This window comes from Pantherophis guttatus, chromosome 1, assembly GCF_059756535.1.
Source record: "Pantherophis guttatus breed Tessera chromosome 1, ASM5975653v1, whole genome shotgun sequence".
NCBI classification, from domain to species: Eukaryota; Metazoa; Chordata; class Lepidosauria; order Squamata; family Colubridae; genus Pantherophis; species Pantherophis guttatus.
In genome coordinates this window covers 90,233,783-90,247,311 of record NC_142063.1, presented here as the reverse complement: position 1 = coordinate 90,247,311, position 13,529 = coordinate 90,233,783, and the positions used below count along the sequence as shown (strand labels likewise).

The following is a 13,529-nucleotide window of genomic DNA, read 5'->3' as shown; positions in this document are numbered from 1 at the left end:
TGTTCCATTCCTTCAGTGTAACTTTTTGGGTATATACTGTGTATATATATATATATATTTGTCTAAAAAAGAATTGATATGTGCAAAATATGACAGTGACCTTATAAATATAATACTTATGAATTTTGCTACTTTTTATAAGCAGCAACTAGTTTGGCTTGTCTTGCAGTTAATATTATTTCAAGGCATTTTTCGTCCAATTTATTACCTTATGGTCTTTTTCAATATCATAATATAGTATAATAGTTCAATAATATAATTTGGTTGTGATGAGTATAAATGAAACCTGGTTCATTACTAACTGAGAACAAGTAGTATAGTAGCAGACTTCAGGAATTGTAACTATGGATAATATATATTTACAATAAGATGTCTATGAACAAAGCAACAAATTCATGACCCATTTTTCCCAGATATATTCATGACATGGCCTAGTGTCAACAATATCTCACAAGCAATCACATTTCTCAGTGAAAGATATTGAAGGCACGTGTTATGAATTACAATCTATTTATTGATTATTCTTAACCCTGGAGAGAAAGTCTATAATGGTGTTTCAGAAATGTTGCCTAAGAAGACATTTTGAAATGTATCTAGGAGACAGTGTTGAGGTGGGACATTGCTTAAAAGGGAAAATAAACCAAAACATTTCTGAAGAACAACTTTGGCGTACCAATGGTATTAGATATCTTGGGTGAAATCCCAAAACATCTGGAACACCACTTGAAAACCACTGGCATTGATAAAATTACCATTATCAATTGCAAAAGGAACTTTTCTTGGACAGCTTACATTTAAGTACATTTAATAAAATAAATAAAATTTACAATGCAATCTGTCAATTACAAAAGGCCACACTTTTGTATCCTAGGTTGTTGGAAAAATCTCAGTGCAAATGAAGGTAAGTTCTGACAATTATGATTTCACATTGTTGTGTATATAATAATAGTAATAATAAGGATAATACTACTAATAATAATTTTATTGCTGCTGTAGCATATTGTTTGCAGAAATAATTGAAATCGATAAGCTGTTTAATGAAAGGCAAAATAACCCTCCCTTAGGTTTACTATATACCAAATAAAATGGAAGGTTGAAGTTACTATTTTCTGTTTTCCTATGAGAACAGCCTTGAATCTTTATGTTTAACAGTCTCTGCCTTATTGATTTAGAATCTTATAATTAAATATATTCAGAACATATTTATGAGAAGTTGTTTGGGACAATTCACTTCCATCTCTTGATTGATTAAAAGAGGTGACCATGATAGCAATAGCACTTAGACTTATACACTGCTTTACAGTGCTTTACAGTCCTCTTTAAGCAGTTTACAGAGTCAGCATATTGTCCCCAACAATCTGTGTCACAAGTAAATGCCTTATTCTCTAATGTGTAAATAGTATATGAACGGGATGTCAGGGGTTAATTTATTCTTCATTTCTTAATGTATTCATACTTCACCACTCCCATATCTAGCTCCACCCATTGTATATATAAGGAGCTACACACACTCTCTTCTTTGCTTCTATCTGTGAATATTCAGTGAATATAGAATGCCTTATGTAAATAAAAGAAAATATATTTGAACTCTTAATTCTCTCATAACTTATTGAGTCTGATCCTGAAAATATTGCAACAAGCTGGTAGCAGAGGATGGTTAAATTGACTCAATAAAAACTTAAATATGTCTAAGAGAGATAGGCCCAACACCAGGGCATACAGCAAAGAAATGGAAACGGATCAAGAAATAATAGATGAGTCCACAAATGCAATTTCGAGAGAATCCGAAGAATACACAACTGAAGACGAAGAAATAATAGATGAAGATGGTGACCGAGAGGAAATTAAAATAGAAAACAACGAACTCAGGTCAGAAATATTAAAACTGTTAAAGAACCAGAAAAACGATGAAAGCCTCATCGCGAACCTCCAAGACATGTTGAAAAACAGCAGAGCAGCGAGAGAGAAGCACATCGCCACCGAAAAGTCAAAAGACTCCAAAATAGTAAGTGATACGACTAAAGAAAAGAATGCTATAAAGAAGAAAAACGGTGATCCCGCGCAAAATTTTGAATGGCAGCCATCTTGGTTCCAACAGACCTCCAGAAGGAGCGAAGCAGAGCCAATCAGAAAACTTGATTCAAAATTTCTGGCGCGAAAGGCACTACTGGATAACGAAAACGAAAAAGAAAAATCAAACACCTCAGAAGAATCAGAATCGGAAAGTGAAGGTGATTCAACAGATACTCAAATAAAGTCAGCAATGAAAACGCTTTTTGCTGCATTTGGACCAAAACTAAAAATTACCAAAAAGTCAACCAGAAAACGAACGAGCAAGCCAACGTCTCAAAATCTACCCGCTCCCATCCTGACGACGAGAGTACCAACGCCTGAACCAAGAGAGCCCTGCAAATACCGTCCCACACCGCAGACCGATGAAAGCACCAACGCACTCAAGAGAAGAAAAAGAACAAACACCATCGTCAGAACCCCTAAGATCGAGCCGGAGACCGATTCATCTGAGGAGGAGCTGAACGAGCGAGCCGCAACGACAAGAACCTCTCACGACGACTCCAGGATCGAAATGAGCAACGCGCATGCGCGAGACTACGCAGATGGCCCGGGAAGACATGAGTTGCCGAAAGGACCCTGCAGACTCGTCGCGAGCATTCCCACGCCGTTTTGTAATTTTCACCATCTACAAGACCACGGACTACCTCCGGTTGTAAGTAATGGACCTAATAATGTCGGAAACTTGCCCAGTGACTTCCCAAAGCTGAGAATAGATGGCATTAATTTACAAGAATGGTATCAGCAGCTCCAGGTGGTCTTTATGAAAGAAAACTTACTGTTTTTCATCACTAATCCCCCAAAAAGACCTTGGACTTTAAAGTTAGACTGCTTACACCATAGAGCATTTTTCTTATTAATTTCTAGTGTGTCTCCTGCCATGTATCACAGTATTAAGCAAAATCTGACTGTCTCAGAAATTATTCAATGCATGTTCAATTTGTTTCACAGTGATAGTGTAGCTACCACCACAAGAATGTCTAAAGATTTCTTTTCTTCTAGGATAAAACCAGGGGTTTCCATAAGTGAACATTTAATATCTTTAAACAAAATAAGAGCTGAGCTACATTTAAGGGGGGAGGTGATTTCAGACCAAACAATGAAGAGTGTTATCATAAACTCACTTGACCCATCATGGGACAATTATATGTCACATTTAGACACAATCAATCTTGGATATTTATCCATAGAAAGTCTATCCAATAAGTTAATAGCTGAAGACAATTCAAGGAAGAGCCGCTCTAACAATCACATTGAACATAAACCATATAGAAAAGTGGTTTTCCAAGAAAGATATAATGAAACATTCAGATGCCACAATTGTGGATCCAGGGAACACAATAGAAGAGATTGTCCCAAAATTACAAAAGAAAGACATAGGTCAGAACACAGAAACAAATACATCCATAGACAGTCTTCCATTGATAGACATAGATATAGAAGCCCACCAAATTACAAAGAATATAGAGGGGGTAGAGATAATTCAAAGGACAGAAAATCTGGTTCACTAAATGGACTAAACAAGCAAGACAACACTAACATACAGCAAACTGAGGATAATAATTGGCTTATTGATTCTGGAGCAACCAATCATACTACTACTAATAAAAACATACTATCTTCATTTATAGAAGATAAATTTGTAATAAAGGTAGCCAACCAAGAAAAGGTCCAAGTATTAGGAAGAGGAAATGTAACCTTGCCTGGTATAGGAAAAATAGAGGGGGTATTACTGATACCTGAGATACCTCATAACATATTAAGTGCCATTGAACTAAGCAGAGATTCTGATATTAATATTGTGTTTTCAAAAGGAAAAGCAACTTTGGAGAAAAATAAAACAGATATAGGTACAGTAATGATTAAAGGAGGCCTACCTTATTTAATAACTAAAGAGAAATGGCTACACAACATTGATTCAAATATGGGAGATTGTATTGAACTAGATAATGAAAACATTAGCAACAGTGACAATGATGAATGTAAAATAGCTCATGATAACAAGGATGCACATAATGAGAAAAAACCAAAAATAGGTAAGCCAATTCATGATGAGTGTGCTCATGTCTTACATAGGAAGTTAGGACATGCTAGTTTTCCTGTAGTACAGAAAATGACTGAACACGCAGAAGGTGTCAAAATAAAAAATTGTGAAAACTATTTGGAATGCTCAGTATGTAAATCTACAAAACTAAAAACTAGTCCCAGGCCTAGAAAATCTACAAGGTCAACTAACAAGATTTTTGATTTAGTACACATGGACCTGGTTGGTCCACTGACTCCATCAATCATTTATAAAAAACGTTACTTCTTAACTATTGTGGATGACTATAGTCGCTATGGATTTGTTTACACATTAAAACACAAAGATGAAACCTTTCAAAAATTTAAAGAGTTTTACAAACGCGTAGAAACACAACACAATATCAAAATAAAACAAATAATGACAGATAGGGGATGTGAATTCATGTCTAAGGAATTCTCCCAATGGTTGAAGGACAGAGGGATGTTACATTACACATCTAGCCCATTTTCCGCGTTCCAGAACGGAATTGTAGAGAGGAAGAACTCAACATTACAAACCATGATTAGATGCACATTGGAAGATGCTGGCTTAAGCAAACAATTCTGGTCAGAAGCCCTACAATATTCCAATTACACACAAAATAGAACTTGGTCCAGCATTGTGAATAAGACACCATATGAAGTGATGTATAATAGAAAACCAAAACTAGCACACATGCACATTTTTGGAGTCACCGCAGACGTACACATACCTAAACAATTAAGAAGAAAGGGAGAAAATGTGTCTAGAAGACTTAGATTTATGGGATATGAGACAGGTACAAAAGGATACAGATTCATTGATAATAATAACAAATTTATAGTTTCCAGAACAGCTGTGTTTCATGAACAGGCCAACTGGTCTAGAATACATCTTAATGAAATATTCCCAAACAACAACACAGATACTAAATCCCAAGAGAAAAGAACTGTAGAAAAGCAAAAAGACAACAAATATAAAAACAAAACCAAAACATGGACAAACAGTCAACACAAAATAAAGACAGATACATTAACAAAAAAGGAAGCAAGATATTTGCATGACAATAATAGTAAACCCGAGAAACCAATTAGAAACACTAGAAACCAAATACCAAATAAATATAAAGATTATATAATGCATATGGATGGAGAAACTATGACACCTAGCACATATGAGGAAGTGTTAAAACTTCCTCCTAAAGAAAAAGAAAAGTGGGAATTAGCAATGACAAAAGAGATGGAAAGCTTACAAGGATTAAATGTATTTACACCTGCGATTGCACCAAAGGACAAAACAATTATTGGCACTAGGTGGATATATAAAATTAAAAATTTAGAGGGAGGCAATACTCTATACAAGGCTAGATTAGTTGCACAAGGTTATGCACAGAAATATCCAGAGGACTATACTGACACTTACTCCCCCACAGTAAGAACTGAAAGTGTAAAAACGGCTCTAGTTGTAGCATCAGCACTCAATCTCGATGTATTCCAGTATGACATACAGACTGCATATTTACACGCAAAATTAGATAAGGAAATATATGTAAGGGCACCTCACAGTCAATATACAAATAAGAATGAGATTTGGTTATTAAACAAAAGTCTATATGGGCTAAAACAATCTGGTAAACGATGGTATGATTGTTTAGTAAAAGTACTAAGAACTATGGAATTCAATGCTACCACTGCTGATAATTGTTTCTTTGTTAAAAAGGGTAATGATTACATAGAATTTGTATTGATCTATGTGGACGACATTTTATATATAGGTAATCACAAAGAAAGAAGAGAAACATTTGTAACAAAGTTAAATGAACATTTCTCATTGAAATCCTTAGGTAAAGTAAATAAGTATCTTGGTGTTCAAATTAGTAAGACTAAAAGGGGATTCAAGCTTTCTCAGAAAGATAAGATCACAGAACTTTTGAACAAATGTAACCTAAATGATGCTAAGCCCTGTGATACTCCAATGCAAACTGATTTCCTAAGAAATGCTGATGAATCATCCCCTGAATTCAAAGATAACACGTTCTATAGATCAATCATAGGTTCACTTCTTTACATTTCTAATTGGACAAGACCAGACATCGCTTTACCCCTTAATTTATTGTCCAGACATGTCAGCAAACCAACTATGTATCACTGGGAAGCTGTTAAAAGAATATTAAGATATTTAAAAAACACATTAGACTTTTGCTTAATGTTAGAACCTAATAATGTCAAGGAACCGAAACTCACATGTTACGCAGATGCAGATTGGGCTGGAGACACTTCATGCAGAAAAAGTACATCTGGTTACTTATTTCTCCTAAACGATTGTCCAGTTTACTGGTACACTGGCAAACAAGATTTAGTGGCCACTTCAACAACAGAAGCGGAATATGTTTGTTTATCTAAAGCAGCAAATAACCTTGTATGGTTTAATGATCTGATTTCTGATGTTTGGAAAACACCTGCACTACCTTTTGTCATGCACGAAGACAATAAAGCAGCCATTGAAATATCTAGATCCAACGCCATTGGACAGAGATCTAGACATATAGACATAAAATTTAAACATGTGAGACAATTATCTCAAGATGGATTTATTAAGGCAGTGCATTGTGAGACATCGGAACAGTTAGCTGACATATTGACAAAGCCTTTGCCATCTAAGCAACATAAATATTTGACTTCCAAATTATATGTATTATATTGTTCTGAATCTGAATGTAATAAATGTAGCATATCGAATCGGCATTTAGAGGGGGATTTGTCACAAGTAAATGCCTTATTCTCTAATGTGTAAATAGTATATGAACGGGATGTCAGGGGTTAATTTATTCTTCATTTCTTAATGTATTCATACTTCACCACTCCCATATCTAGCTCCACCCATTGTATATATAAGGAGCTACACACACTCTCTTCTTTGCTTCTATCTGTGAATATTCAGTGAATATAGAATGCCTTATGTAAATAAAAGAAAATATATTTGAACTCTTAATTCTCTCATAACTTATTGAGTCTGATCCTGAAAATATTGCAACAAGCTGCATCCTCAATTTACTGATATCGGAAGGATGGAAGGCTGAGTCAACCTTGAGCAGGTGAGAATCGAACTGCCAAACTGCTGGCAGCCAGCAGTCAGCAGAAGTAGCCTGCAGTACTGCATTCTAACCACTGCATCACCATGGGTCTCACTATGCATGTATCATATTTATAATTATCACCAACTCTAAAATCCAAAACTACAGACCATGAAACGGTATTCATGACAAACCATAAAAATTACAAGATAAAAGTAATTGGTGCCCACACCAGTTGAAGAAGGCCATACAAACTTTGAAAAGCCCTGTAGGAGGATTCCCATTTTATATGCCTTATAAATGATGCTAGTTGAGGTATAAGCCAGACCATCAGGTATAAGCTCTTCCATAAACAAGATCCTGGTATGGAAAATCTTTGTCTCATGTCTTCACTCAGGTAATCTTCTGTAGGTACAAAACCCATCCCCAACTGGGGCAATACATTGGATAAAGAAATTCTACCAAGAGGTAATGATGGGCTTTAGTGGTTAAACCAGCACTTTGAAATAGGTTAACATAGGTGTAATTCAGATATTATATACTATAGTGGCTGTTAGCCATCAGTGCTGAGCAGTGTTCAAAGTTAATTATTTGTAATTGCAGTAGTCTAACTGGACAGTATAAAAGTATAAAAGCATGAGTCATTGTTGCCATTCTATTCCTTTGTCACCAATCAGTGCTTATCCCAGTGGTGAAATGTAAATTTTGTTACTACCGGTTCTGTGGGCATGGCTTGGTGTAGGGGCAATATGACTGAGTGGGCGTGGCCAACTTTTTTTATTTTTTTACGTTTAAAACTATTTTTCTATAACCTCTTCGGCTGAAGAGGTTGTTTAAAAAATGCTTTTAAAGCCTCTGATGATCGCAGTTGACTTGCCTGATCGGCAGAGGCTTTTTCTTTTTTTTTTAAGCCTCTGACAATCGCAGCTGACTTGCCTGATTGGCAGATGCTTTTTCTTTTTTTTTAAGCTTCTGACGATCCTTGCTGACTTGCCTGATTGGCAGAGGCTTTGTTTTTACTTTTAAAAGCATTTTTTCTATAATCTCTTCGGCCGAAAAAATGTAGAAAAAATGCTTTTAAAAATTAAAAAAAAAAGCCTCTGATGATTGTACAGCTCAGCTGGGCAATTGGGGGGGGCAGGGATTTTTGCTACCGGTTCTCTGGACCACCCGACTCCATCACTACCGGATCAGGTGATCCGGTCCGAACTGGGAGCATTTCACCCCTTAATAACCGTAAGAAAGAGCAAACTCACTGTAAATCAATGCCCAATACTCAATCTCAAGAGGTTGCTATGGCGGCTAGGAGATAAGATCAGCCAGCATACAGTTCCCATGTTTAGATTCTGAGAAGGATAAATTATTGGGAATGATCAATTCTGCTTCTATCAAATGCCTTGGAATGTAATTGAGGTCTTATCACCTCCTCAGAAATGTTGTTGTTGTTTCTCTTCATATTTGTTTTGCCTAATCATACAGTCTGTTGGTTTTAAGCTGTGCTTGTCTAGTTCTTACAGAGGAGCTTATCAATGCTTAATGTTAAGAGGGGTTTGTTTTTCAATCATTTTTTGCTCATCCTGATTGAAGGCTCAGAGGTAGAAATTGACCCAAGATCACTGAATTGATTTCCATGCCTACAGGAAGACTAGAACCTGAGTCTTCTTGCTCCTGGTTCAACATATTACCCACTACATCACACCCTCTCTTTACCACCTTGTTAAAAATATTTCCTAAAAAGGGAATAAGGAATAGAGATAGGATGATAGTTGGAAGTCTTCTTCAAGAAAGGATGCACCACCTCAATTTCCTGAAGAAACCTAGAAAACTTCCTATCTACTTCATCAGAATCTACCAAAAGGAATGCCAAACAAATCACATTGTTTTTGTTACCACTCACATCTATGAAGCAGTGGTGGAATTCATATTTTTTACTACTGGTTCTGTGGACGTGGCTTGGTGAATGTGGCAGGGGAAGGATACCGCAAAATCTCCATTTCCCCCAACTCTAGGGGAAGGATACTGCAAAATCTCCATTTCCACCCCACTCGGGGGCCAGCCAGAGGTGGTATTTGTCGGTTCTCCAAACTACTCAAAATTTCCGCTACCAGTTCTCCAGAACCTGTCAGAACCTGTTGAATAGCCCCCCCTGCTAGAAGAGTTAAATTCTGAGTGAACGTTGTTGGCCTTATTAGCAAAATTTTGCATTGTAATCTATTGCAGACCTTCCTGCCTAATAGTAGGGGACCTAATAGTAGGGGACTGATTTTGTAAAATTGATGAAGTATTTCTCTTTTTGAAATTTCAGCTCTGACTGCTGAGAAAAGAAACATGTCATAGGTGCTTCACAAGATAATCAAGAATAATATTTACTCAACCATTTTTTTAAAAAATCTGGTTTTATTCTGTTTATTTACACAAAGATGATAGATAGATAGAGACAGAGACAGAGACAGAGACAGAGAGATGGATGTAGACCTTTACTTATGACCACAACTGAGCCCAAAAATTCTGTTGCTAAGAAAGACAGTTGCCCCCTTTTACAACCTTTCTTGCCACAGTTGTTAATTGAATCACCGCAATTGTTAAGTTAGTAACACAGTTGTTAAGTGAATCTGGCTTTCTGATTGTCTTTGCTTGTCAGAAGATCACAAAATGTGATCACAGGACGCTGGGACACTACAAGCTTCATAAATATGAATCAGTTGCAAAGCATCCAAATTTTGATCATGTGAGTAAGGGGATGCTGCAATGGTCCTAAGCATGAGAAACAGTCATAAGTCACTTTTTTCAGTGCTGTTGTAGCTTCAAATGAAATAAGTCACTAAACAAAATATTGTAAGTCAAGAATGATCTATAGATCATTCTTACCTCTTACCTTTAGAACACTGGTGGGATTCAAATAATTTAACAACTGGTTCTCTGCCCTAATGACCAGCTGGGTGGGCATGGCCATGGTGGGTGTGGCCAGGGGTATGATAGGCAGCACTCGGCCTCCTGCACCTTCCTGGGAGCAAAAACGGGCCTAGGAGGCCTTCCTGAAACTTCCTGGGAAGTGAAAGTGGGCCTAGGAAGCCTCCCTAAAGCCTCCCGGGAAGCAAAAACAGGCCTAGGAAGCCTCCATGAAGCCTCCTGGGAGTGAAAATGGGCCATGGGGAAAGGGGCGTGCCACCACCATGCTGTGCCCCATTTTGGGCCTAGGAAGCCTCCCTGCACTTACCTGGGAGCAAAAATGGGGCACATGGGGACTCCTGGAAGGGGCAGGGTGGGAAGGGGAGGGGCCAGCCAGCAATTTAACTACTGGTTCACCTGAACCAGCTCGAACCAGCTGAATTCCACCACTGCTTTAGAATGAAAGATGACTATGACTATCTTTACATAACTGGGACATCTTCAAGTAAACCAGAATAGTTATATGGCCAAAGTTTCTATTGATGAGAAATGGTCCAATGACATTGGTTCATCACACTAACATAGGTTCAAGCACATTACTGGTAGAAAATCATAGTCTTAATTAGGAGTTACTTGAATATATTTGTATATATAAGTGATGATGTATGGACGCTCCTACAAAAATATATCTATTACACAGGATATCAGAAGTGTATGAAGATGTAAATAAAGCATTCTGAAATAATCTGATTGCTGAAATAACTTTTTCTGGACTCTAGATATTCACAAAGTACCAGGGTAAATAAATTGATTTTGGAAATAGAAAACATCTCTAAAAGTACCTATACATCATGGCTGAAGCATATTGCTTAGCATAACATTATCAATTGCATGGTGACACAGCGATCACAATTATCCTTGGGAACCATATTCAGCCATAGTCACAATACATGCATGGCATTTTACTGCTCTTGCGGCATATTAGAAGAGTATTTAGAAGAGTATTTAATGTTTCTGTGGTACTGCACAATTTTTTAAAAAATCAAAAGAATGGAAAATATTCGTAGTTCAGGGTTGAAATGAGATGTCCTTGGAGCTTGGTTGTTTTCTTGCAGATGTTTCATTACTTAAACCAGGTAACATCATCAGTGCACTGCTGATGATGCTTCTCAATTAAAAATAATAATAATAATTAAGAAAAACAACAACAACAAAAAACAAAAACAAAACAAAACTCTGTGGACAGTAATATAACAGAAGTGTGTCAGGGCCAATATGCGCCATTGATTTTAACAGCAAACATCAACAGATAACCTTTTGCTGGATAATACTTTTTTTTCAATAAGCACAATGAATAGGATCTGAATTTATAGCTACAACCTTGTCTGGACTCAGAATTTAAACAGGGGAGACCTTAGCAATTACTTGAATGGAAATTTCCTAGCTGAAACTTTCAGGACAAAAGCCTAGATTGGGAAGTAAACAAAATAAATAAACAAATAAACAAAGAATCTGGAAGAAAGCACTGGCAAACTATTTTGGTAGTGTTATAACAAAACAGTATGGATGTTTGGTTGTATGTTACCAGGAGATGAGATTAACTGATAAGAAACTTTATTGTATCAATGAATGGAATAGTATAGAATCTATTAGTACTGACTTTAAAATTTAGTATTGGCTTTAAAATTTCTCCAGTTTTAGTAAAGTTTTAGTTCTATTTTGGTAGAATATTGAGACAAATGTCCATTAAAAAAAAACCAAAACCAGATACCTTGGTGTTTGTCACTTGAAATGGAGCTTTTGAACCATTTGTAAAAGATGATGTCCGTCTCTCGGTTGATCTTGAAGGGATAATATTGGCAGTAGGAGACTGATTGTGCAAAACAGATGAGAGGCATAGTTGTACAGTCTCCTTCAGAGCTTTCAGCTGTGATTCCTGGGGGGGGGGATGTCACAGGATTATAAGGAATAATTTACTCAAACCAATTTCATCAAGTAAATGATCAGATACAATATAGGAAGAATAGATAAAACTATGTTCCTTACCTCAGTTGTCCAGGGACCACTCCCTGGGAAGGGAAAGGCATAGTACGACAACTGTTGCAAAAACAGCATTGGATTAGCTAGACTAATGGTCGGACAAAATGGTGGGAGTAACTCACCACACTGAACCATGGTATGGTTAGTTTGCTTTTGGCTTAGCATGTGATTTGAAACCCACAATTTATAATTTAGTGTTCAGTGTGAATCAGCTCATGGTATCTTTTTCAATACTGCATAGATGAAAGAAATAATGGCTTAGTGGGATGTTAGGACTCGACATGGTAGCTTTCACTTTTCAAAAGAAACATTAATTACATGTAAAATCAAAATTATGGTTATGTTTTTACAAGAATAAGATTTTCAGTTCTAAATTAGGGTGCCCGAAAGCTGCCTATTAATAGAGCTCGTGGATATACTCAGAAGAGGACTTACTTTGTCAAGAGCTGCTTTTTCCAATTCTTCCTTTGCAATTGCTAGTTTTTGTTCCAAGTCTGTAAGCTGCTGTGCCTGTGGGAAATTAAAAAAAAAATAGCTAGTATAAATTATGAACCAATTTTTTACCCACTAAACTCATCTAACATATCTGGAAGAAGAATAAGGTAACTAAAATAGATCAAACTCTGAGGAAAAAAATCTTGACAATGTAATAGTTTCTTTAGGGAATATCGGGGAGTGTAGAAGAAAGACATAAAAAGGAACATTTTAAAATCCCTTTCTGATGACTATTTTATTATCAGTTTCAATGGAACCAAAATATTCCATCTTGTGCTTAAATGTTTAGAAATTTCATTGAAACACATATGTGGTAATTCTTGAATAACTTTGGATCATTGGAAGGCATTTTATTCATAAAAAAAGACTACAATTCACATACATGTGAAAAGACAACTTTTCTTCATTCTTTTTCTTAAACCAAATAAAAGAACTGAAAGAACATATGGAACTTTTCCATATGCTGCATCGTGGGTCTCCCTATTTTATTCTTGTCCATGTATTGTAATCTTGCAGGAGAAAACCAATTAGGAGTCATAATTTGAAAAAGGAAAAATAAAGAATTCCTGTCACTTTTCTTTCTTGGATACCTCTTCTCAGATTGTAAGAGGTATGTTAATTATTTAATAACTTTTTCTTCACCCCATAAATTTTGGTCTTTGCTACCAGATAGACAGTGATTTCATTTTGCATAATCAGCTGCTTTGAATACTTTGCAACATTACTGATTGCCCTCTGAGCATGAAACTACTATTTCAGTTGGCCAGTCATTTTATAAAAGATTTATGTAGACACACCATGCTTTCGAATGTGGAAAATATGCTGTTTGGGACAAAACTGACAGTACAACATTCTGTCCACTGATATCAATGCAACATTACTAACTATGGAATTAAATTGCACATGATTGACCATGCC

The 13,529-nt window shown here is 36.3% G+C and overlaps 1 protein-coding gene across 2 annotated transcripts in view; it reads right to left on the bottom strand.

Annotated features, from left to right (window-relative positions):
- The window catches only part of LUZP2 (leucine zipper protein 2), a 394,955-nt gene that overhangs the window by 78,195 nt on the left and 303,231 nt on the right, over nt 1-13,529 (bottom strand). For both annotated transcript variants that reach the window (XM_034417240.3, XM_034417241.3), the window contains exons 8-9: nt 12,552-12,626; nt 11,848-12,012 (exon numbers count right to left, since the gene is read on the bottom strand). In XM_034417240.3, the coding sequence (XP_034273131.2) occupies nt 11,848-12,012; nt 12,552-12,626 (240 nt within the window). The remainder of the gene's footprint in view (nt 1-11,847; nt 12,013-12,551; nt 12,627-13,529) is intronic.